We start from the raw sequence: 23427 nt of genomic DNA on the forward strand, positions 1-23427 counted from the left end.
GGGGAGTGACGAGCAACCCGTAAGGTTGTGGATGTCGTTGTTGCCACTAGGGATAAAACATCAATGCTTTGTCTAAAGATATTTGTATTGTTTACATTACGCACAGTACTTAATGCAATTGTCTGTTGTTTGCAACTCAATACTGGAAGGGGTGCGGATGCTAACTCCAAGGTGGACTTTTTAGGCATAGATGCATGCTAGATGGCGGTCTATGTTCTTTGTCGTAATACCCTAAGTAAATCTCATAGTAGTCATCATGATATGTATATGCATCTCTATTTGTCAATTGCCCAACTGTAATTTGTTCACCCAACATGCTATTTATCTTATTGGAGAGACACCACTAGTGAACTGTGGACCCCGGTCCATTCTTTACATCCGAAATACAACCTACCGCAATCATCTGTTCTCTGTTGTTCTTTGCAAGCAAACATCATTCTCCACACCATACGTTTAATCCTTTGTTTTCAGCAAGCCGGTGAGATTGACAACCTCACTCGTTAAGTTGGGGCAAAGTAGTTTGATTGTGTTGTGCGGGTTCCACGTTGGCGCCGGAATCACCGGTGTTGCGCCGCACTACACTCCTTCACCAACAACCTTCACGTGGCCTTCATCTCCTACTCGGTTCGATAAACCTTGGTTTCTTACTGAGGGAAAACTTGTTGCTCGTACTCATCATACCTTCCTCTTGGGGTTCCCAACGGACGTGTGCTTTACCGTCACAAGGAGCTGCCTCACACGCCAGCAGCAACCTCTTTTCTAGCGCCGTTGCCGGGGAGATCAAGACACGCTGCAAGGGGGGTCTCTCACATCCAATCTCTTTACTTTGTTTATTGTCTTGCTTTATTTTATTTTCTGTCTTGTTTGCTTTCTTATATCAAAAACACAAAAAAAAAAATAGTTACTTGTTTTACTTTATTTAATTCGGTTTGCTTTATTACTGTTAAAATGAATACTCCTGAAAACACTAAGTTGTGTGACTTCACTAGCACAAATAATAATGATTTCATATGCACTCCTATTGCTCCACCTGCTACAGCAGAATTTTATGAAATTAAACCTGCTTTACTAAATCTTGTTATGAGAGCGCAATTTTCTGGTGTTAGTACTGATGATGCTGCTGCCCATCTTAATAATTTTGTTGAACTTTGTGAAATGCAAAAGTATAAGGATATAGATGGGGATATTATAAAACTGAAATTGTTTCCTTTCTCCTTAAGAGGAAGAGCTAAAGATTGGTTGCTATCTTTGCCTAAAAATAGTATTGATTCATGGACTAAATATAAAGATGCTTTTATTGGAAAATATTATCCTCCTGCTAAGATTACATCTTTGAGAAGTAGCATTATGAATTTTAAGCAATTGGATAATGAACATGTTGCCCAAGCATGGGAGAGAATGAAATCTTTGGTAAAGAATTGCCCTGCCCATGAACTAACTACTTGCATGATCATCCAAACCTTTTATGCAGGATTGAATTTTTCTTCAAGAAACCTATTGGATTCAGCTGCTGGAGGTACTTTTATGTCCATCACTTTGGGTGCTGCAACAAAGCTTCTTGATGATATGATGATCAACTACTCTGAATGGCATACTGAAAGAACTCCTCAAGGTAAGAAGGTAAATTCTGTTGAAGAAACCTCTTCTTTGAGTGATAAGATTGATGTTATTATGTCTATGCTTGTTAATGGTAGGTCTTATGTTGATCCTAATAATGTTCCTTTAGCTTCATTGGTTGCTCAAGAAGGGCATGTTGATGTGAACTTCATTAAAAGTAATAATTTCAACAACAATGCTTATAGGAATAATTTTGGTAACAACTATAGGCCATATCCTTCTAATAATGGTAATGGTTATGGTAATTCTTACAACAATAGTAGAAGTGCACCCTCTGGTCTTGAAGTCATGCTCAAAGAATTTATTAGTACACAAACTGCTTTTAATAAATCTGTTGAAGAAAAGCTTGGTAAAATTGATGTTCTTGCTTCTAAGGTTGATAGTCTTGCTGCTGATGTTGATCTTTTAAAATTGAAAGTTATGCCTAATGAAGATAAAGATATTAAGTCATTTGCTACAGCAAACGCTATCCAAGTTCGAATTAATGATAATATTAGAATGATGGCTGAATTGCATGCTACGTGGGAAAGAGAAGAAAGAGAAGAAAAACTTGCTAAAGAGAATAATGTAGCTAAAGTTTGGACTATTACCACCACTAGTAATGTTGATGCTTCACATGTTGCTAAACCTCCTACTATCAATGTTAAAATAATTGGTGTTGGCAATGTCTCTAATTCTACTTCAAAGCGTGCAAAACTGCCTAAAACTGCTGAAACTGTTTGTGATAAAAGTGCTGAAATTTTTCAGAATATTGTAGTTCATAATGGTTTCGATTTTGATAGTTGTCATATTTCTGAAGTTATTAAGTTCTTACAAAAACTTGCTAGAAGTCCTAATGCTAGCGCTATAAATTTAGCCTTTACAAAACATATTACAAATGCTCTCATTAAAGCTAGGGAAGAGAAATTAAAACTTGAAGCTTCTATTCCTAGGAAGTTGGAAGATGGTTGGGAGCCCATCATTAAGATGAAAGTCAATGATTTTTATTGTAATGCTTTATGTGATCTTGGTGCAAGTATTTCTGTTATGCCTAAGAAACTTTATGATATGCTTGACTTGCCACCTTTGGAAAATTGTTATTTGGATGTTAATCTTGCTGATAATTCTATAAATTAAGAGACCTTTGGGGAGAATTGATAATGTTCACATTACAGTTAATAATAACCTTGTCCCTGTTGATTTTGTTGTTTTGGATATTGAATGCAATGCATCTTGTCCTATTGTTTTGGGAAGACCCTTTCTTCGAACTGTTGGTGCTATTATTGATATGAAAGAACGAAATATTAAGTATCAATTCCCTCTTAAGAAAGGTATGGAACACTTCCCTAGAAAGAAAATGAAGATGCCTTTTGATTCTATTATTAGAACAAATTATGATGTTAATGCTTCTTCTCTTGATGTTACTTGATTTACACTTTCTGCGCCTAGCTGAAAGGCGTTAAAGAAAAGCACTTCTTGGGAGATAACCCATGCTTTTATTTTGCTACTGTTTTGTTATGTCTTGGAAGTTATTACTACTGTAGCAACCTCTCCTTATCATGTTTATTTCGTTGTTGTGCCAAGTAAAGTCTCTAATAGGAAGTTGATACTAGATTTGGATTTCTGCGCAGAAACAGTTTTTTTAGCTGCCACGGATTCACGTTTTTCTCTCTGTAGGAAACTCGTAAAATCTTGAAAACATTCATGCGTGATCCTCAGATATGTACGCAACTTTCATTAGTTTTGAGCTTTTCCATCTGAGCCTGTTAAGTGCCTCGAAAAAATTCGTCTTTACGGACTATTCTGTTTTGACAGATTCTGCCTTTTATTCCGCATTGCGTCTTTTACTGTGTTGAGTGGATTTATTTATTCCATTAACTTTCAGTAGCCTTGGGTAATGTCCAGAAGTGTTGGTAATGATTGTTTCCTTGCTGAACATGTGAATTTTTTATTATGCACTAACCCTCTAATGAGATTGCTTTGAGTCTGGTGTGAAGGAAGTTTTCAAGGATCAAGAGAGGAGGATGATATGATATGATCAAGAAGAGTGAAAATTCTAAGCTTGGGGATGCCCCCGTGGTTCATCCCTGCATATTTCAAGAAGACTCAAGCGTCTAAGCTTGGGGATGCCCAAGGCATCCCCTTCTTCATCAACAACTTATCGAGTCACCTCTAGTGAAACTATATTTTTATTCCGTCACATCCTATGTTCTTTACTTGGAGCGTCTGTTTGCTTTTATTTTTGTTTATGTTTGAATAAATTCGGATCCTAGCAATCCTTGTGTGGGAGAGAGACACGCTCCGCTTTTTCATATGAACACTCGTGTTCTTCGTTTTTCATGTTCATGGCGAAAGCTGAAAGCCGCAACACTTGTTCTTGTTGTTATTTGGTTGGAAACATAAAATGCTTCATATTGTCTTGAATAATTTGATACTTGGCAATTGTTTTGAGCTCTCATAGATCATGTTTAACCTCTTGCATCATGTAGTTTAAATCTATTAGTGGAGAACTACCGTAGAGCTTGTTGAAATTTGGATTGCATGATTGATCTCTCTAAGGTCTAGATATTTTCTGGTAAAAGTGTTTGAACAACAAGGATGACATCGTAGAGTCTTATAATGCTTGCAATATGTTCTTGTGTAAGTTTTTGCTGTACCGGTTCCTACTTGTGTTTGCTTCAAACAACCTTGCTAGCCAAAGCCTTAAACTGAGAGGAAATGCTTCTCGTGCATCCAAAAACCTTGAGCCAAAACCTATGCCATTTGTGTCCACCATAACTACCTATATGTGGTATTTTTCTGCCATTCCAAAGTAAATTGCTTGCGTGCTACCTTTAAAAATTCATTCCTTGTCTTTGCAATACATAGCTCATGGGAAAGTAGCCTAAAAACTATTGTGGTAATGAATATATTGCTTATGTATCTTAGTTCTTATAAGTTGCTTGTTGAGTGGTAACCATGTTTCTGGAGATGCCATCAACCTGTCACACCTTTGTTGAATATCATGTGAGTTGCTATGCATGTTCGTCTTGCCTGAAGAAAGGGAGATTTCTCATGATTAAATGGTTTGAGTATGCATATTGTTAGAGAAGAACATTGGGCCGCCAACCAAAGCCATGTATCATGGTGGAAGTTTCAGCTTGGACATTAATCCTCGGAATCTCTTATGAGAATATTATTTGTTGTTGAATGCTTAAAGCATTAAAAAGAGGAGTCCATTATCTGTTTTCTATGTTGTCCCGGTATTGATGTCCTCAAGTTGAGATCTATCAAAACTGAGAAATCAAATGCGATCTATCTCCTTGGACTTTTGTAACCCTTTGTGACACTTGGTTGAAACATATGTAATGCAATGATAATCCATGGAAATCCGAGCTAATTAGGACAAGGTGCGGGCACTATTGGTATTCGATGCATGAGGCTTGCAACTTATAGGAGGTTTTATGCATAACACATATGAATTATTACTACCGTTGACACAATTGTTTCCATGATTTCAAAATAAAAAGCTCTAGCACATGAGTAATCCCTGCTTCCCTCTGCGAAGGGCCTTTCTTTTACTTTATGTTGAGTCAGTTTACCTACTTCTTTCTATCTTAGAAGCAAACACTTGTGTCAACTGTGTGCGTTGATTCTTACATGTTTACTTATTGCACTTATTATATTACTTTGTGTTGACAATTATCCATGAGATATACATGTTCAAAGTTGAAAGCAATTGCTGAAACTTAATCATACTTTGTGTTGCTTCAATGCCTTCTACTTTGAATCTATTGCTTTATGAGTTAACTCTTATGCAAGACTTTTGATGCTTGTCTTGAAAGTACTATTCATGAAAAGTTTTTGCTATATGATTCAGTTGTTTAGTCATTATCTTTTTGTTAGCGAAACTATATACCATTGCTTTGAATCACTTCATTCATCTCATATGCTTTACAATAGTATTGATCAAGATTGTGTTGGTAGCATGTCACTTCAGAAATTATTGTTTTTATCGTTTACCTACTCGAGGGCGAGTAGGAACTAAGCTTGGGGATGCTTGATACGTCTCCAACGTATCTATAATTTCTTATGTTCCATGCTAGTTTTATGACAATACCAACATGTTTTAGTCATACTTTATAATGTTTTTATGCATTTTCCGAGACTAACCTATTAACAAGATGCCGCAGTGCCAGTTCTCGTTTTCTGCTGTTTTTGGTTTCGGAAATCCTACACAGGAAATATTCTCGGAATTGGACGAAACAAAAGCCCACGGTCCTATTTTCCACGGAGCCTTCCAGAACACCGAAGAGGAGACGAAGAGGGGACGCGAGGCGGCCACACCATAGGGGGGCGCGGCCCCACCCCTGGCCACGCCGCCTTATGGGGTGGGCCCCTCGGGCGTCCCCCGACTCTGCCCCTTCGCCTATTTATTCTCTCTGTCGCGAAAACCCTAGTACCGAGAGCCACGATACGAGAAAAGTTACTGATACGCCGCCGCCGTCAAACCCCATCTCGGGGGGTTCAGAAGATCGCCTCCGGCACCCTGCCGGAGAGGGGAATCATCACCGGAGGGCTCTACATCACCATGCCCGCCTCCGGACTGATGCGTGAGTAGTTCATCCTTGGACTATGGGTCCATAGCGGTAGCTAGATGGTTGTCTTCTCCTCTTGTGCTATCATGTTTAGATCTTGTGAGCTGCCTATCATGATCGGGATCATCTATTTGTAATGCTACATGTTGTGTTTGTTGGGATCCGATGAATATGGAATACTATGTCAAGTTGATTATTGATCTATCATATATGTGTTATTTATGTTCTTGCATGCTCTCCGTTGCTAGTAGAGGCTCTGGCCAAGTTGATACTTGTGACTCCAAAAGGGAGTATTTATGCTCGATAGTGGGTTCATGTCTCCACTGAATCTGGGGAGTGACAGCAACCCGTAAGGTTGTGGATGTGCTGTTGCCACTAGGGATAAAACATCAATGCTTTGTCTAAAGATATTTGTATTGTTTACATTACGCACAGTACTTAATGCAATTGTCTGTTGTTTGCAACTTAATACTGGAAGGGGTGCGGATGCTAACCTGAAGGTGGACTTTTTAGGCATAGATGCTTGCTGGATGGCGGTCTATGTTCTTTGTCGTAATACCCTAAGTAAATCTCATAGTAGTCATCATGATATGTATATGCATCTCTATTTGTCAATTGCCCAACTGTAATTTGTTCACCCAACATGCTATTTATCTTATTGGAGAGACACCACTAGTGAACCGTGGACCCCGGTCCATTCTTTACATCTGAAATACAACCTACCGCAATCACTGTTCTCCGTTGTTCTTTGCAAGCAAACATCATTCTCCACACCATACGTTTAATCCTTTGTTTTCAGCAAGCCGGTGAGATTGACAACCTCATCGTTAATTTGGGGCAAAGTAGTTTGATTGTGTTGTGCAGGTTCCACGTTGGCGCCGGAATCACTGGTGTTGCGCCGCACTACACTCCTTCACCAACAACCTTCACGTGGCCTTCATCTCCTACTGGTTCGATAAACCTTGGTTTCTTACTGAGGGAAATCTTGTTGCTTTGTACTCATCATACCTTCCTCTTGGGGTTCCCAACGGACGTGTGCTTTACCGTCACAAGGAGCTGCCTCACACACCAGCAGCAACCTCTTTTCTGGCGCCGTTGCCGGGGAGATCAAGACACGTTGTAAGGGGAGTCTCTCACATCCAATCTCTTTACTTTGTTTATTGTCTTGCTTTATTTTATTTTCTGTCTTGTTTGCTTTCTTATATCAAAAACACACAAAAAATTAGTTACTTGTTTTACTTTATTTAATTCGGTTTGCTTTATTACTGTTAAAATGAATACTCCTGAAAACACTTAGTTGTGTGACTTCGCTAACACAAATAAATGATTTCATATGCACTCCTATTGCTCCACCTGCTACAGCAGAATTTTATGAAATTAAACCTGCTTTACTAAATCTTGTTATGAGAGAGCAATTTTCTGGTGTTAGTACTGATGATGCTGCTGCCCATCTTAATAATTTTGTTGAACTTTGTGAAATGCGAAAGTATAAGGATATAGATGGGGATATTATAAAACTGAAATTGTTTCCTTTCTCCTTAAGAGGAAGAGCTAAAGATTGGTTGCTATCTTTGCCTAAAAATAGTATTGATTCATGGACTAAATGTAAAGATGCTTTTATTGGAAAATATTATCCTCCTGCTAAGATTATATCTTTGAGAAGTAGCATTATGAATTTTAAGCAATTGGATAATGAACATGTTGCCCAAGCATGGGAGAGAATGAAATCTTTGGTAAAGAATTGCCCTGCCATGGACTAACTATTTGGATGATCATCCAAACCTTTTATGCAGGATTGAATTTTTCTTCAAGAAACCTATTGGATTCAGCTGCCGGAGGTACTTTTATGTCCATCACTTTGGGTGCTGCAACAAAGCTTCTTGATGATATGATGATCAACTACTCTGAATGGCATACTGAAAGAACTCCTTAAGGTAAGAAGGTAAATTTTGTTGAAGAAACCTCTTCTTTGAGTGATAAGATTGATGTTATTATGTCTATGCTTGTTAATGGTAGGTCTTATGTTGATCCTAATAATGTTCCTTTAGCTTCATTGGCTAAAACCTCTCCCATAAGAAAAAATGATAAACACCAGAAGGCCAAGGTGTTATATCTTTACAAATGTAAACTAGATTATTGACTCTACTGCAATTGGGAAACTGTTGGAGATATGCCCAAGAGGCAATAATAAAAGTGTTTATTGTTATATCTTAGTGTTCATGATAAATGTTTACATCCCATGCTATAATTGTATTAACCGGAAATATTAATATTTGTGTGTTTTATAAACATAAAGGAGTCCCTAGTAAGCCTCTTGTTAAACTAGCTTGTTGATTAATAGATGATCATGGTTTCCTGATCTTGAACATTGAATGTTATTAATAACAAGATCATATCATTAGGTGAATGATGTGATGGACATACACCCATAGTACGCGTAGCATATGATCAAATCATTTAGTTCTTTGTGGTTCAAGCTTTAATATGCATAGTAACTTAATCCTTCAACCATGAGATCATGTTAATCACCTACACCGGATGGATGCTTTGATGACACCAAACACTACTGCGTAAATGGGTTGTTATAAAGGTGGCATTAAGTATTTAGAAAGTATAGGGTTGAGGCACTTGTATCAATAGTGGGATTTGTCCATCCTAATGACGGATAGATATACTCTGGGCCCTCTAGATGGAATGACATCCAATTAGCTTGCAAGCATGTGACTGGTTCACAAGGGATAGCATATCACGATACGAGTAAAGAGTACTTATTGGTAACGAGGTTGAACTAGGTATGGAGATACCGACGATCAAACTTCGGATAAGTAAAATATCGCGAGACAAAGGGAATTGTTATTTTATGTGAATGGTTCTTTCGATCACGAAGTCATCGTTGAATGTGTGGGTGCTATTATGGATCTCCAGGTCTCGCTATTAGTTATTGATCGGAGAAGAGTCTCGATCATGTCCGCATAGTTCTCGAACTGTAGGGTGACACACTTAAGGTTTGATGTCGTTTTAGGTAGATAAGATTCATATATGAGAAGTCATTTTCCGGGGTTCGGAAAAAGTCCGGTGTTTTGACCGGAGCTTCTAGAAGGTTTTGGAAGAATTGGAATAGTCCAGAATATTGTGGAAGGTTCCAGAAGTGTTCGGGACGACCCGGACTGTCTAAGGAAGTCTGAAGGGTTCCATAATAGGTGTATCCATGTTTTCCTTAAGGGGTAAGGAGTTTCCCCTAAGGCAGATTCGGATTTGGCAAAAGAGTTCTAGTTCTAGTAGGTTTCGGCTGACAGAAACCTACTGGAACTATCCCAAACTTTGGGGGCAGGTCTTGGACGACCCAAGGACCTTTTCCACCTATAAAAGGAGGGCAAGGGGAGCCCCAAGTGGTGCACAAGTCGCAGCCCAAGCTCCCTCTCCCCAAACCCTAGCCGCCCCTTCCTCCTCCTCCCTCTTGCACGGCTATGGTGGAGCCCTGTAGGATTTCTCCACCACCGCCGTCATCACGCCGTCGTGCTGGCGGGATTCCGAGGAGAATCTACTACATCCGCTGCCCGCTGGAACGGGGAGAAGGACGTCGTCATCAACACCGTACGTGTGACTGATACGTCTCAAACGTATCTATAATTTCTTATGTTCCATGCTTGTTTTATGACAATACCTACATGTTTTGTTCACACTTTATATCGTTTTTATGCGTTTTCCGGAACTAACCTATTAACGAGATGCCGAAGTGCCAGTTCCTGTTTTCTGCTGTTTTATGGTTTCAGAAATCCTAGTAAGGAAATATTCTCGGAATTGGACGAAATCAACGCCCAGGGGCCTATTTTTACACGAAGCTTCCAGAAGACCGAGAGGGAAAGGAAGTGGGGCCACGAGGCGCCGACACAATAGGGCGGCGCGGCCCAAGCCCCGGCCGCGCCGGCCTAGCGTGTGGGGCCCTCGTGTGGCCCCCTGCGTTGCCCTTCCGCCTACTTAAAGTCTCCGTCGCGAAAACTCTGCACGGATTGACGAAACCGGAGAAAACCTTCCAGAGCCGCCGCCATCGCGAAACTCCAATTCGGGGGACGAAGTCTCGTTCGGCACCCTGCCGGGACGGGGAATTGCCCCCGGAGTCATCTCCACCGCCGTCTCCACCGCCATCTTCACCGCCATCGCTGTCTCCATGATGAGGAGGGAGTAATTCACCCCGGGGCTGAGGGCTCCGCTGTAGCTATGTGGTTCATCTCTCTCTTTATGTGATCTAGTTGAATATCATCTATGTGCTACTCTAGTGATGTTATTAAAGTACTCTATTCCTCCTTCACGGTGTAATGGTGACGGTGTGTGCACCGTGTAGTTCTTGTCGTAGATTATGATCATAATCTCTTGTAGGTTATGGAGTTAATTATTACTATGATAGTATTAATGTGATCTATGCCTCCTTCATAGTGTGATGGTGACAGTGTGCATGCTATGTTAGTACTTGGTTTGGTTATGTTGATCTATCTTGCACTCTAAGGTTACTTAAACATGAATATCGAATACTGTGGAGCTTGTTAACTCCGGCATTGAGGGTTCGTGTAATCCTACACAGTTAGTGGTGTTCATCATCCAACAAAAGAGTGTAGAGTGGTTTTATTATGTGATCATTGTTGAGAGTGTCCACTAGTGAAAGCAGGATCCCTAGGCCTTGCTTCCAAGCATCGAATCTCCGTTTGTTTATTGTTTTGTTGCATGTTTACTCGCTGCCATATTTTATTCAGATTGCTATTACCACTCATATACATCCATACTACTTGTATTTTACTATCTCTTCGCCGAACTAGTGCACCTATACATCCGACAAGTGTATTTGGTGTGTTGGGGACACAAGAGACTTCTTGTATCGTGATTGCAGTGGTTGCTTGAGAGGGATATCTTTGACCTCTTCCTCCCCGAGTTCGATAAACCTTGGGTGATCCACTTAAGGGAAACTTGCTGCTGTTCTACAAACCTCTGCTCTTGGAGGCCCAACACTGTCTACAAGAATAGAAGCACCCGTAGACATCAAGCTATTTTCTGGCGCCGTTGCCGGGGAGGTAAGTAAAAGGTATTCACATCCTCCGACTACTAAGCTATTTCCTAGCACTGTTGCCGGTGTGTGAGTGCTCGAAGCTATCTCCTTTAGATTCTGCAATTGCATCTTTTTGTTTCTTGTTTTTATTTTCACTAGTTAGGCATGATGGAAAACAACAAAAAAATTGGTGAGCTTTTTAATCTTTTTCCTAATTTAGAATTGTTTGATGCGAAAATTAAAAAACCTATGGAACCTTATTTACATGATAGTAGCAATGTTATTAGTATGAATGCAATTACTGCTAATGCTATGAAGAAGTCTAAGCTTGGGGAAGCTAGTTTTTGTGATATTTTTAGCTTCCCATCTTTAGGGGAGAAAATTTGCTCTGATAATACTTTATCTCCCATATGCGATAACTCTAATGATGCTTGTGATATTTTAAATGTACCTACTGAAAGTATTCCATATAAAATACCTATGAAAATTATTGAACGTGTTATTGATAACCGCAATGAAGGGGATGGAACTGTCCATCCTGGAGATCATTTACTGTTTTTGCATGGATTATGCGGGTTATTCAAGTGTGCAGGTATCTCTATGGATGAAGTGAGGAAGAAGCTATTCTCTTTTTCGCTGTCTGGTAAAGCGGCGCATTGGTATAAATTGTTGAAGAATAGTCATTCTCTTGGTTGGGAGGAAATTGTACCTCTCTTTTATTCTAAATTTTATCCTCCTTACTGAAGTGCATATTGATAGGAATTATATTTATAACTTTTATCCTCATGATGGAGAGAGTATTTCTCAAGCATGGGGGAGATTGAAGTCACTAATGCTCAAATGTCCCATTCATGAGCTCCCCCGTAATGTTATTGTTAACAATTTTTATGCGAGGCTTTCAGGACAACACAAGGACTATCTGGATGCCCGTTCAGAGGGATCTTTCACAAGCAAGGAGGTTGAAGCTAGGTGGGATCTTCTTGATCGGATTGAGGAGAATGCTGAAGGATGGGAGAACAACAAAGGTGAAGAGTCAGGTATAAATTATGATTATGAATGCATTGAAGCTTTTATGGATACTGATAAATTTCGAGATATGAGTCCTACTTATGGTCTTGACTCTCAAGTTGCTGCAAATCTTTATAAAGCCTTTGTTTCTCATTTTGAATTGCCTAAAAAGAATTTTGATAAGTATCATGAACCTTTTAAAGAGGCTTGCATGAAGGATGAAATTGTTGTTAATGATTGCAATAAGCATGCTCAAACTCCTAAGAATGCTATTTCCTATAAGCATGTTAATTTTTGTGGAATGCATAGACCTTGTGGAATTAATCAAATCAAAGATGAATATTGTATCCATCATATTAATGAAAAAACTAGAAAGTGGGCTAGGGCTCTAGATGATCTTGGTAAAAAAGTTTGTGCCCTCTATCCTTTTATTTGTGAAGTTTGCCATAAAGTGGGTCATTTTAATTTTCAATGCTCCACCAATGATAATTTGAACCCAATGAGTGCTGCAAATTTGTATTGTGATGATGAAATTACTCCTAATCAGCATGATGAACTCACTTTATTTTTGTGGTGTGAAGAGTTATCAAGGAAAATTTCTTTGTTAGATATTAATGATCTTGATATTGATGATGTCCTGCATGGGTGTTTTTCTTATTGCATTGATAATAGCCATACAAATACTTACATACAAAATATTTTAGAAGATGGCACCTTGCCAAAATATGATAGGACCGCTGTGTGTTTTGAACTAATTAATGAAAAGGAGGAATCCTCCCAAGTTTCTTCTATTGTTTCTGGAAATAAAGCAGGTTATGTGGAGAAGCCTCTCATCAAGCCTCTCCCTCCTAAAGAAGGGAACGAGGAAAAGGAGAAGAAGAAGAAGAAGGGAACGAAGAAGAAGAAGAAGAAGGGGAATAAAAAGAAAGAGGTAACAGCATATCCCCGCGTGTATGAGATAACGATAGGTAACCGTAAGTATGTTGCTCCTGATGATTATTATGATAATGAATCTGAGTACAACGATCTTCCTATGCCCTTTACCTACATTAGTGATCATGATTTGAAAGAGCACACTACTTTTGATATTGCAAATCTCTGGGAAACTAATTCTGAAAATGATGATGTTAATAATTACCATAGTATCAGTACTATCCATGCTTCCTCCCATAATGATATAGAAAGCTCTAAGCTTGGGGAAGAGGTGTTTGAAAATCCTTTTGCTACTGATCATTATGTGTTTGATATACCTCCTTCTAATAACAATGATGGTATGGTCACAGATAAACCGACTGTGAAAGATAACTATTCTATTTCTTATGATGACACTGTGCCTCCGACCTTTAATGATTATTATAAAGAATGCTATGATATAGGTTATAACTATCCTTATGAAACTTGTCATAGTTATGATTGGATTGCCAACAATTCCCTTAATATGCAACTTGTTTACCATGTTCAAATTCTTGATAATAATCTTGCTCCAATTACTATTAATGAGAAGAACTCTTCTTATGCCAAAATTAATGATACTCCTATGCATATGAACCATGATAAGAATGTTTTAAGTGATGGGTATATTGTGGATTTCATCAATGATTCTACTGAAAGTTATTATGAGAGAGGGAAACATGATTGTATGCATCTTAATAATATTAAGTTTCCCCTCTTTATGTTGAGAATTTTGAAGTTACTCGTGTTTTATCCTCTTATGCTTGTCACCTTGTTCCTCATGAATTCATTTGTGTACAAGATTCCTATGCATAGGAAGCATGCTAGGCTTAAATTTGTTTTGAATTTGCCTCTTGATGCTCCTTTTTGCTCCAAATACTATTTCTTGCGAGTACATCATTAAAACTGCTAAGCTCATCTTAATGGCTATAAAGAAAGAACTTCTTGGGAGATAACCCATGTGTTTATTTTGCTACAGTACCTTTGTTTTATATTTGTGTCTTGGCAGTTGTTACTAATGTAACAACCTCTCCTTATCTTAGTTTTGTTGCATTGTTGTGCCAAGTAAAGTCTTTGATAGTAAGGTTCATACTAGATTTGGATTACTGCGCAGAAACAGATTTCTTGCTGTCACGAATCTGGGCCTAATTCTCTGTAGGTAACTCAGAAAATTATGCCAATTTACGTGAGTGATCCTCAGATATGTACGCAACTTTCATTCAATTTGAGCATTTTCATCTGAGCAAGTCTGATGCCACTTTAAAATTCGTCTTTACGGACTGTTCTGTTTTGACAGATTCTGCCTTTTATTTCGCATTGCCTCTTTTGCTGTGTTGGATGGATTTCTTTGTTCCATTGACTTCCAGTAGCTTTGGGCAATGTACAGAAGTGTTAATAATGATTGTGTCACCTCTGAACATGTGAATTTTTAATTATCCACTAACCCTCTAATGAGTTTGTTTCGAGTTTGGTGTGGAGGAAGTTTTCAAGGGTCAAGAGAGGAGGATGATATACTATGATCAAGAAGAGTGAAAAGTCTAAGCTTGGGGATGCCCCCATGGTTCATCCCTTCATATTTCAAGAAGACTCAAGCGTCTAAGCTTGGGGATGCCCAAGGCATCCCCATCTTCATCGACAACTTATCAGGTTTTTTTTCTCTTGAAACTATATTTTTTATTCGGTCACATCTTATGTACTTTACTTGGAGCGTCTGTTTGTTTTTGTTTATGTTTGAATAAATTCTTGTGTGGGAGAGAGACACGCTCCGCTGGTTCATAAGAACACATGTGTTCTTAGCTTTTAATGTTCATGGCGAAGGTTGAAACTGCTTCGTTCATTGCTATATGGTTGGAAACGGAAAATGCTTCATGTGGTAATTGGTATAATGTCTTGAATAACTTGATACTTGGCAATTGTTGTGCTCATATAGATCATGTTTAAGCTCTTGCATCATGTACTTTGCACCTATTAATGAAGAACTACATAGAGCTTGTTAAAATTTGGTTTGCATGATTGTTCTCTCTAAGTCTAGATATTTTCTCGGTTGAGGTGTTTGAACAACGAGGAGACGATGTAAAGTCTTATAATGCTTACAATATGTTTATATGTGAGTCTTGCTGCACCGTTTTATACTTGAGTTTGCTTCAAACAACCTTGCTAGCCTAGCCTTGTATTGAGAGGAATTCTTCTCGTGCATCCAAATCCTTGAGCCAATAACCATGCCATTTGTATCCACCATACCTACCTACCACATGGTATTTCTCCGCCATTCCAAAGTACATTACTTGAGTGCTACCTTTAAAATTTCCATTCTTTACCTTTACAATATATAGCTCATGGGACAAAATAGCTTAAAAACTATCGTGGTGAAGAATATGTACTTATGTGTCTTATTTCTTAGTAAGTTGCTTGTTGTGCGGTAACCATGTTTCTGGGGACGCCATCAACTTTTACCTTTGTTGAATATCATGTGAGTTGCTATGCATGTTCGTCTTGTCCGAAGTAAGGGCGGTTTTCACAATCAAATGGTTTGAGTATGCATACTGTTAGAGAAGAACATTGGGCCGCCAACTAAAGCCATGAATCATGGTGGAAGTTTCAGTTTGGACATAAAACCTCAATCTCTTATGAGAATATTAACTGTTGTTGAATGCTTAAGCATTAAAAGAGGAGTCCATTATCTGTTGTCTATGTTGTCCCGGTATGGGTGTCTAAGTTGAGAAAGATCAAAAGCGAGAAATCCAATGCGAACCTTCTCCTTAGACCCTTGTACAGGCGGCATAGAGGTACCCCTTTGTGACACTTGGTTGAAACATATGTTATGCAATGATAATCTGTGTTAACCCAAGCTAATTAGGACAAGGTGCGAGCACTATTAGTATACTATGCATGAGGCTTGCAACTTATAAGATATCTTATACATAACTCATATGCTTTATTACTACCGTTGACAAAATTGTTTCTATGTTTTCAAAATGAAAAGCTCTAGCACAAAAATAGTAATCCATGCTTCCTCTGCGAAGGGCCTTTCTTCTACTTTATTGTTGAGTCGGTTTACCTATTCTTTCTATCTTAGAAGCAAACACTTGTGTAAACTGTGTGCATTGATTCTTACATGTTTACCTATTGCACTTGTTATATTACTTTGTGTTGACAATTATCCATGAGATAAATATGTTGAAGTTGAAAGCAACCGCTGAAACTTATATCTTCCTTTGTGTTGTTTCAAAGCTTTCTACTAAGAACTTATTGCTTATGAGTTAACTCTTATGCAAGACTTATTGATGCTTGTCTTGAAAGTATTATTCATGAAAAGTCTTTGCTATATGATTCATTTGTTTACTCATTATCTTCATCATTTCTTCGAATCGCTGCATTCATATCTTATGCTTTACAATAATGTTGATCAAGATTATGTTGGTAGCATGTCACTTAAGAAATTATCATTGTTATCGTTTACCTACTCGAGGGCGAGTAGGAACTAAGCTTGGGGATGCTTGATACGTCTCAAACGTATCTATAATTTCTTATGTTCCATGCTTGTTTTATGACAATACCTACATGTTTTGTTCACACTTTATATCGTTTTTATGCGTTTTCCGGAACTAACCTATTAACGAGATGCCGAAGTGCCAGTTCCTGTTTTCTGCTGTTTTTGGTTTCAGAAATCCTAGTAAGGAAATATTCTCGGAATTGGACGAAATCAACGCCCAGGGGCCTATTTTTACACGAAGCTTCCAGAAAACCGAGAGGGAAAGGAAGTGGGGCCACGAGGCGCCGACACAATAGGGCGGCGCGGCCCAAGCCCTGGCCGCGCCGGCCTAGCGTGTGGGGCCCTCGTGTGGCCCCCTGCGTTGCCCTTCCGCCTACTTAAAGTCTCCGTCGCGAAAACCCTACACAGATTGACGAAACCAGAGAAAACCTTCCAGAGCCGCCGCCATCGCGAAACTCCAATTCGGGGGACAGAAGTCTCTGTTCCGGCACCCTGCCGGGACGGAGAATTGCCCCCGGAGTCATCTCCACCGCCGTCTCCACCGCCATCTTCACCGCCATCGCTGTCTCCATGATGAGGAGGGAGTAATTCACCCCCGGGGCTGAGGGCTCCGCTGTAGCTATGTGGTTCATCTCTCTCTTTATGTGATCTAGTTGAATATCATCTATGTGCTACTCTAGTGATGTTATTAAAGTACTCTATTCCTCCTTCACGGTGTAATGGTGACAGTGTGTGCACCGTGTAGTTCTTGTCGTAGATTATGATCATAATCTCTTGTAGGTTATGGAGTTAATTATTACTATGATAGTATTGATGTGATCTATGCCTCCTTCATAGTGTGATGGTGACAGTGTGCATGCTATGTTAGTACTTGGTTTGGTTATGTTGATCTATCTTGCACTCTAAGGTTACTTAAACATGAATATCGAATACTGTGGAGCTTGTTAACTCCGGCATTGAGGGTTCGTGTAATCCTACACAGTTAGTGGTGTTCATCATCCAACAAAAGAGTGTAGAGTGGTTTTATTATGTGATCATTGTTGAGAGTGTCCACTAGTGAAAGCAGGATCCCTAGGCCTTGCTTCCAAGCATCGAATCTCCGTTTGTTTACTGTTTTGTTGCATGTTTACTCGCTGCCATATTTTATTCAGATTGCTATTACCACTCATATACATCCATACTACTTGTATTTTACTATCTCTTCGCCGAACTAGTGCACCTATACATCTGACAAGTGTATTTGGTGTGTTGGGGACACAAAAGACTTCTTGTATCGTGATTGCAGGGTTGCTTGAGAGGGATATCTTTGACCTCTTCCTCCCTGAGTTCGATAAACCTTGGGTGATCCACTTAAGGGAAACTTGCTGCTGTTCTACAAACCTCTGCTCTTGGAGGCCCAACACTGTCTACAAGAATAGAAGCACCCGTAGACATCAGTGACTGAGTGCGGAGGTGCTACCCGATTGTGGCACCGTCAAGATCTTCTACGCGCTTTTGAAAGCGGCAAGTGATCGACTACATCCACCACCAGATTTATCTCGTTAACGCTTAGCGATCTTCGAGGGTATGTTGATCTTCACCTCGTTGCTACCATCTACTAGATTAGATCTTGGCTTGTTATTCGTTTTTGCGGTAGGAAAATTTGTGTTTTCTATGCTACGAATCCCTACATCTGCATCAATAGTTGCACACAGCCATGTTTTTATTGAAAAGAAAAAAACACAATACACATACTTTTCTTGGAGAGCCAATTAACAACTAATCTCCTCTGAATTTTCAATATTGTCTATGCCCGATAAGAATGCGATGCTATTTCCAGAAAATCGCAGGCATAATCCGCCACAAGTGGTCACAAAAATTGGAATCTCTTCCTTTTATTTAAACAGAAAATGTGAAATTCATGGAGCTTGAGCTGATAGCATTAAGCAAAACGCAATCTACTGCGAGGACAAGCCAGATTATGTTCATTGGAAGAATTATGAGAGAGCACAAGGCGAGGCTCTACATCATCCGGCGATGCTTCGTCATGCTTCTTTGTCACCACGACTAATCTGTGATCAGTGGGCCTTTGTTCGAGTAAACAGACCCCAATTCTGTTCTGGTATCTGTTTCAGAATTCAGAGTGTGTAGGTCTTAACAATTCTTTGATATGCATACATTCTTCTTTTCAAAATGGAGGAAATATGCCTGGTCTTTGATGTGTTTAGTTGTTTACCGAGCAGATATTTGCTAGGTTTCAGCATTCTTGTTTTTTGTGTGTGAGAAATGCTGACATTCTTGTAGCGCATTTGATAAATTATAATGAATTATCTGGATATTACTTAAGGGTACTCACTTTTACTCGCACGTTTGCTGTGTGGATACTACTGATCATTCACATATGTGTCTAACTGATTATAATAGTTGTTGACAATTAATTTATTTTCTAGTATATCGACCTGTGTCCAGAAATAGTCCATGTCAGAATAACGAGAAGGTTTCATATCGGATCAAAGGAAGAGAATAATCGAGGCTACGGTTTAATCGCCCACGATATATTTCCCATATCCGAACAAAAAAATATTTTATCGTGTTCAATCCCAAAAAATGTGACTTCAGGAGGAGCACAAGCTAAAGAAATATGCGATATACAGTGTTGTGCTCCTTTATTATAATGAGTTTTGCATGGAAGGTTTTGCCACAAAAATCTGGAATAGTTTAGGATTGGGCTTATGAGCATCTCATATTTTGCTATATAGAGTGTGGTATATATGTAACCACCCGGTCGTGTTGGATATGTCAGTCATGTAGTCACCGCCTAAGTTTTCATCTTTGTCCTCAATGAGATATAGACTCCATATATTAAATCCTAAAAATACACGATCAATTTATTAAATGACCTTTTGTAGTACTAAGTCCTGTTAGTAATAAGAAAGACTACTTTCTGTATATATTATCTTTGAATTTTAACATTGTTCCTAAACTTTAATACAGAATAAACTTTGCTTGTATACTCAACAAATATTTGATTCTTTGGCTTATATATCTCCATGGCGACGGCTTTTACACATACGGTAAACCATTTGGCATACTCAACAAAATAATTCATAGAAGTGAGAAAACTCTATAAGAAACAAATCAAATAAATTAGAAAAACTAGGAAACCTGTTACTCTTGAGAACCAAAAATATATATAGAAACACAAGTCAGCAAAAAATTAAACAAGCTATAAAGTTAAGAGAAAATTATGATTTACAAAAATATGTAAAATGAAATATAAATGCTGCATATGATGCATTTTCATCCCTTAGCCATACTAACATATATTGTAATTGGCATGCATATTTTCTTCGATCCCCCTTTCTTCTGATTTGCTTCTACAAATTCCTGAAATTCCATCTTGTGATAATCCTCTAAAATTTAATAATTCTCTTGTAACATGTTTTTATCCATAACATTATATTTTACATATTCATTTTACCAAAAATAAGAATGATTGAAGTAATAATAACTTAAAAGAGAAAGTAGAGAAGTTTCCGGAATATCTGGTGCATTTTTTGGCATACAAGTAGTAGTTCAAACTTTCTTAATGTCTCCTACTTATTTCTTCATTTTTCCAAAATTTGTGTTCACAAAAATTCCTTTCTCTTTACAATATTTTGTTCTTCCCTTTTTATTCCTCTAAATTTAGTTTCCACATACACTTGTTGAATGCCAACCAGACATATTTTCCAACTTCTTACTATCTTCTAGTTGTGTTGATTGGCTACTAGATCACGTCGACGTTACTATATAACAAACCAAAAAGTGGAATTACTTGTAAAGGCAGAAAATTTGCTATATTGGCGCGCCAGCCAATTGACTGAAACCTTGGTGGCCACAAAAGTTAACGTTGGCAGATCAAAAGGTGCAAAGATGTGCTTTAAAAATAGTAGTCAAACAATGGGTAGCGTTTGGTGCAATCAAAATTACCTAGGTTCCTTAAGTTATCATAGTCAAAGCATTTAACCTTGAAAGAAAAGATAAGTGTTTGCAATTGAAAACCTCTCTAATTTTCAACGGCTGATTCTCTGATGAAGGATTCCAATTTCCAAGTTTTGACCTTACATGATGTATTGTCTGATATATACAAATACAGTGCCGTGGTGTTTCCATGGTCACAACTTGTATTTCCCTTTCTCAGTGCTTCGTTCCATCCTTTTGGAAAAACAAAATGTGAAATGCATTCAGCCTCTACTTATAGTAGTTTTAAGTAAAGTTCAATCTACTGTGATATGCACATGTCTGCACAACTCAATGCGAATGATAAGCACAGAAAACAACCCAATGCAAATTATAAACACAAAGAGAACAGAGATGACTTGACTTAGCCTTGGTACCATTGTCTAGGGGAATCTTAGGATCTCAACTCATCAAACTGAGAACATATACTGAGATATGTATGCCCGGGGCTAGACAAACTAAATCAAGTGGATGTGCCAATATATAGTAGGAATGTTTAGCAGCGAATCCATAGATGTGTCTAAGCAAATCCCAGTGGGAGATAGCTCACTCCCAGCGAGATATCACTGGAATCGGAACGACTAATGAGACACTACATGGTCCACAAGTTTTGGAGGCATTGCCCCCAAAGTCTCTTACATCAAAGTTCGTGCAAGTTGTCAAACTGTGCCATGTGCATGTGGAATCGAAACTGCCGTCTCCAGAGAAGTGGCGTACAGTACTATTTTTCTGGAAAAAAAGATGTGCCACATGATAACATCTAGAAAAATGGAATATGTTGTTGCAAGCTTCAACTAGTCAAGAGAGCCGGTGATCCGGGACTCCTCCGCTATATAAGCACACTAAATGCTATGTGACTAAGCACACAAAACAGAAACATTTCGAGACTCAAGACTCCACAGGCCACAGACATACAGAGCATGTCGTATCCTGAAGAGAAATCGCTTGATTGTTCAGTCAGGATGAGCAAGCCAAGGATCCAAGGCAAGCAGAGAGGGGGCCTCGGCAGGGTGCTGAGAGAGCACAAGGCGAGGCTGTACATCATCCGGCGATGCGTGGTCATGCTGCTCTGCCACCACGACTAGATTAGTGATCGATGATATCGGCTCAAGTCCAAGACTCTAGTTTTGCTCTGGTTTCCATTAATTTTCAGGCTTCGGAGTTAGGTCTTGACATTCTTTTGATGTGTATACTGAGGGAACCATTGTTAGATGTAGACTTTTTTGGCGAGAAAGCTTGACATTCTTGCTGTGCACTTGGTAGATCAGAAATGCAATATCTGGATATTACGGATGTGGAACTTTTCTTTTACTACTTGATTGTTGATGTCATTGTGCTGTGTTGTTACTTTGTTTCTGCTTGGAAGAATTTGCAACCACACCACATATGCCACACTGCGAAATTCGCCAGAAAATCCGCACTTCAGCCACCAGTGAAACAGAATAGTGATACCCAATTAGATGCGAGACCCCAAACACAGCCCATTCATCTCTCGCGACAGGAGGCGGAGACGACAACTTCAAACGCGCGGTGAGCACTGATATCCTCTCCCTCTGCTTGCCGCTCCATCTGCGGGGATGGTCGCTCCTACATTTTGGTGTAGTTTTTGGTTAGGGTTTATCTACTGAGGTGCACCGTTGGGGTGGCTGGAGCAGTTGGTGGATGATTAAATTTACCTTAACTCTACTTTCACACCGGTGTCGACCTTCACTGTGACGTCTTGGAGTTGATGCCATCGTGTATTTATGGATCCTTTAGATCGGTAGTTTGGTCTTCTCACATTTCTTCAGATCGGGCTAGATCCGTTTCTCGGTGTGTCGCTGGCGTTCGTCTTTATCCACGGCGTCACTAGGGCCGAGGCAAGGTGGATTCTCTGGAGCGAGGATGTTGGTCTGGAGATGGTGGATTTGTCATTATTTCTCAACTCTGTTGATGACATGCATCAAATCTTTCCAAGGTAGCACGGAGACGCCCCCTAGTCGACGGGTCACAATATGTGCTTCGTTGCTTACAGTAGCAGCTTGTTCATCGACTCATAAAGCATCATTGACGATGATGCTATTTTGGATATGACAATGGTGGAAGCTTGGCGTCTCTTCCAACGCGTGGCTAGCTATCATTGAAATTTGGGTGCGGCCACTGGATTCGGCGAGTGCAGGAAACACTAGAGATTGTTTTCTCCAAAGTTTCGAGACTGTTTTCTCATGTTTGTTAGTTTTCACATTTGTTACTTATGTAACTTGATTTTGCATGTACCGTGGTTGCTCATAGGAAAAATAGGAATACTGATACCCATTTGCCAGTGATTCTTTTGTGCCTTAGTTAGGCGACAAGTTTATTCAGGATATCAAAACAAATCGACGCATCATTCACGCATTCATGATTTGTCCGACCATATAATATGGCCTTGACTTCTGACCTTGTCGATCTTATCAGACAGGTGTACTGGATGCATCTCTCGTGCCAGATTGCCAGCTAGTCGTGCATGATAGGATGGCTGGGAGAGATTATCAAGTCTTGTCAATTTGGAAGGCGGCTTGAAGAATATGGGCATCTTAGAGGCGATTTCAGCCCCCGTACTTGCAAAAGCATTGAACCTCCCGAACTTAATCCGGGAGTCTGATTGTGTAGAGGCAATTGCTACAATTACTACACCACAAACCCAGGGTTTGTGAAGATACTCGAATATAATAAGTGCGATACTGGGAATCTCACCGATGATAGAGAGATTAGATGCTTGAAAATTGGCAGTCTCGTAATATTTTAAGGGTCTGTTTGGATCG

The 23427-nt window shown here is 39.3% G+C and overlaps 1 protein-coding gene across 1 annotated transcript; it reads left to right on the forward strand.

Annotated features, from left to right (window-relative positions):
• Positions 1-21564: 21564 nt before the first annotated feature.
• Positions 21565-21729, forward strand: LOC124663309 (small polypeptide DEVIL 4-like). Its single transcript, XM_047201033.1, has one exon. It carries the CDS (start codon positions 21565-21567, stop codon positions 21727-21729), a length of 165 nt encoding a protein of 54 aa, XP_047056989.1.
• Positions 21730-23427: the final 1698 nt, after the last annotated feature.

Source organism: Lolium rigidum, chromosome 6, assembly GCF_022539505.1.
Source record: "Lolium rigidum isolate FL_2022 chromosome 6, APGP_CSIRO_Lrig_0.1, whole genome shotgun sequence".
In the NCBI taxonomy this organism is placed as follows: Eukaryota; Viridiplantae; Streptophyta; class Magnoliopsida; order Poales; family Poaceae; genus Lolium; species Lolium rigidum.

Bases quoted from the DNA above. Each gene is read 5' to 3' on its own strand.
- LOC124663309 (XM_047201033.1), top strand. From the start codon at position 21,565: ATGTCGTATCCTGAAGAGAAATCGCTTGATTGTTCAGTCAGGATGAGC.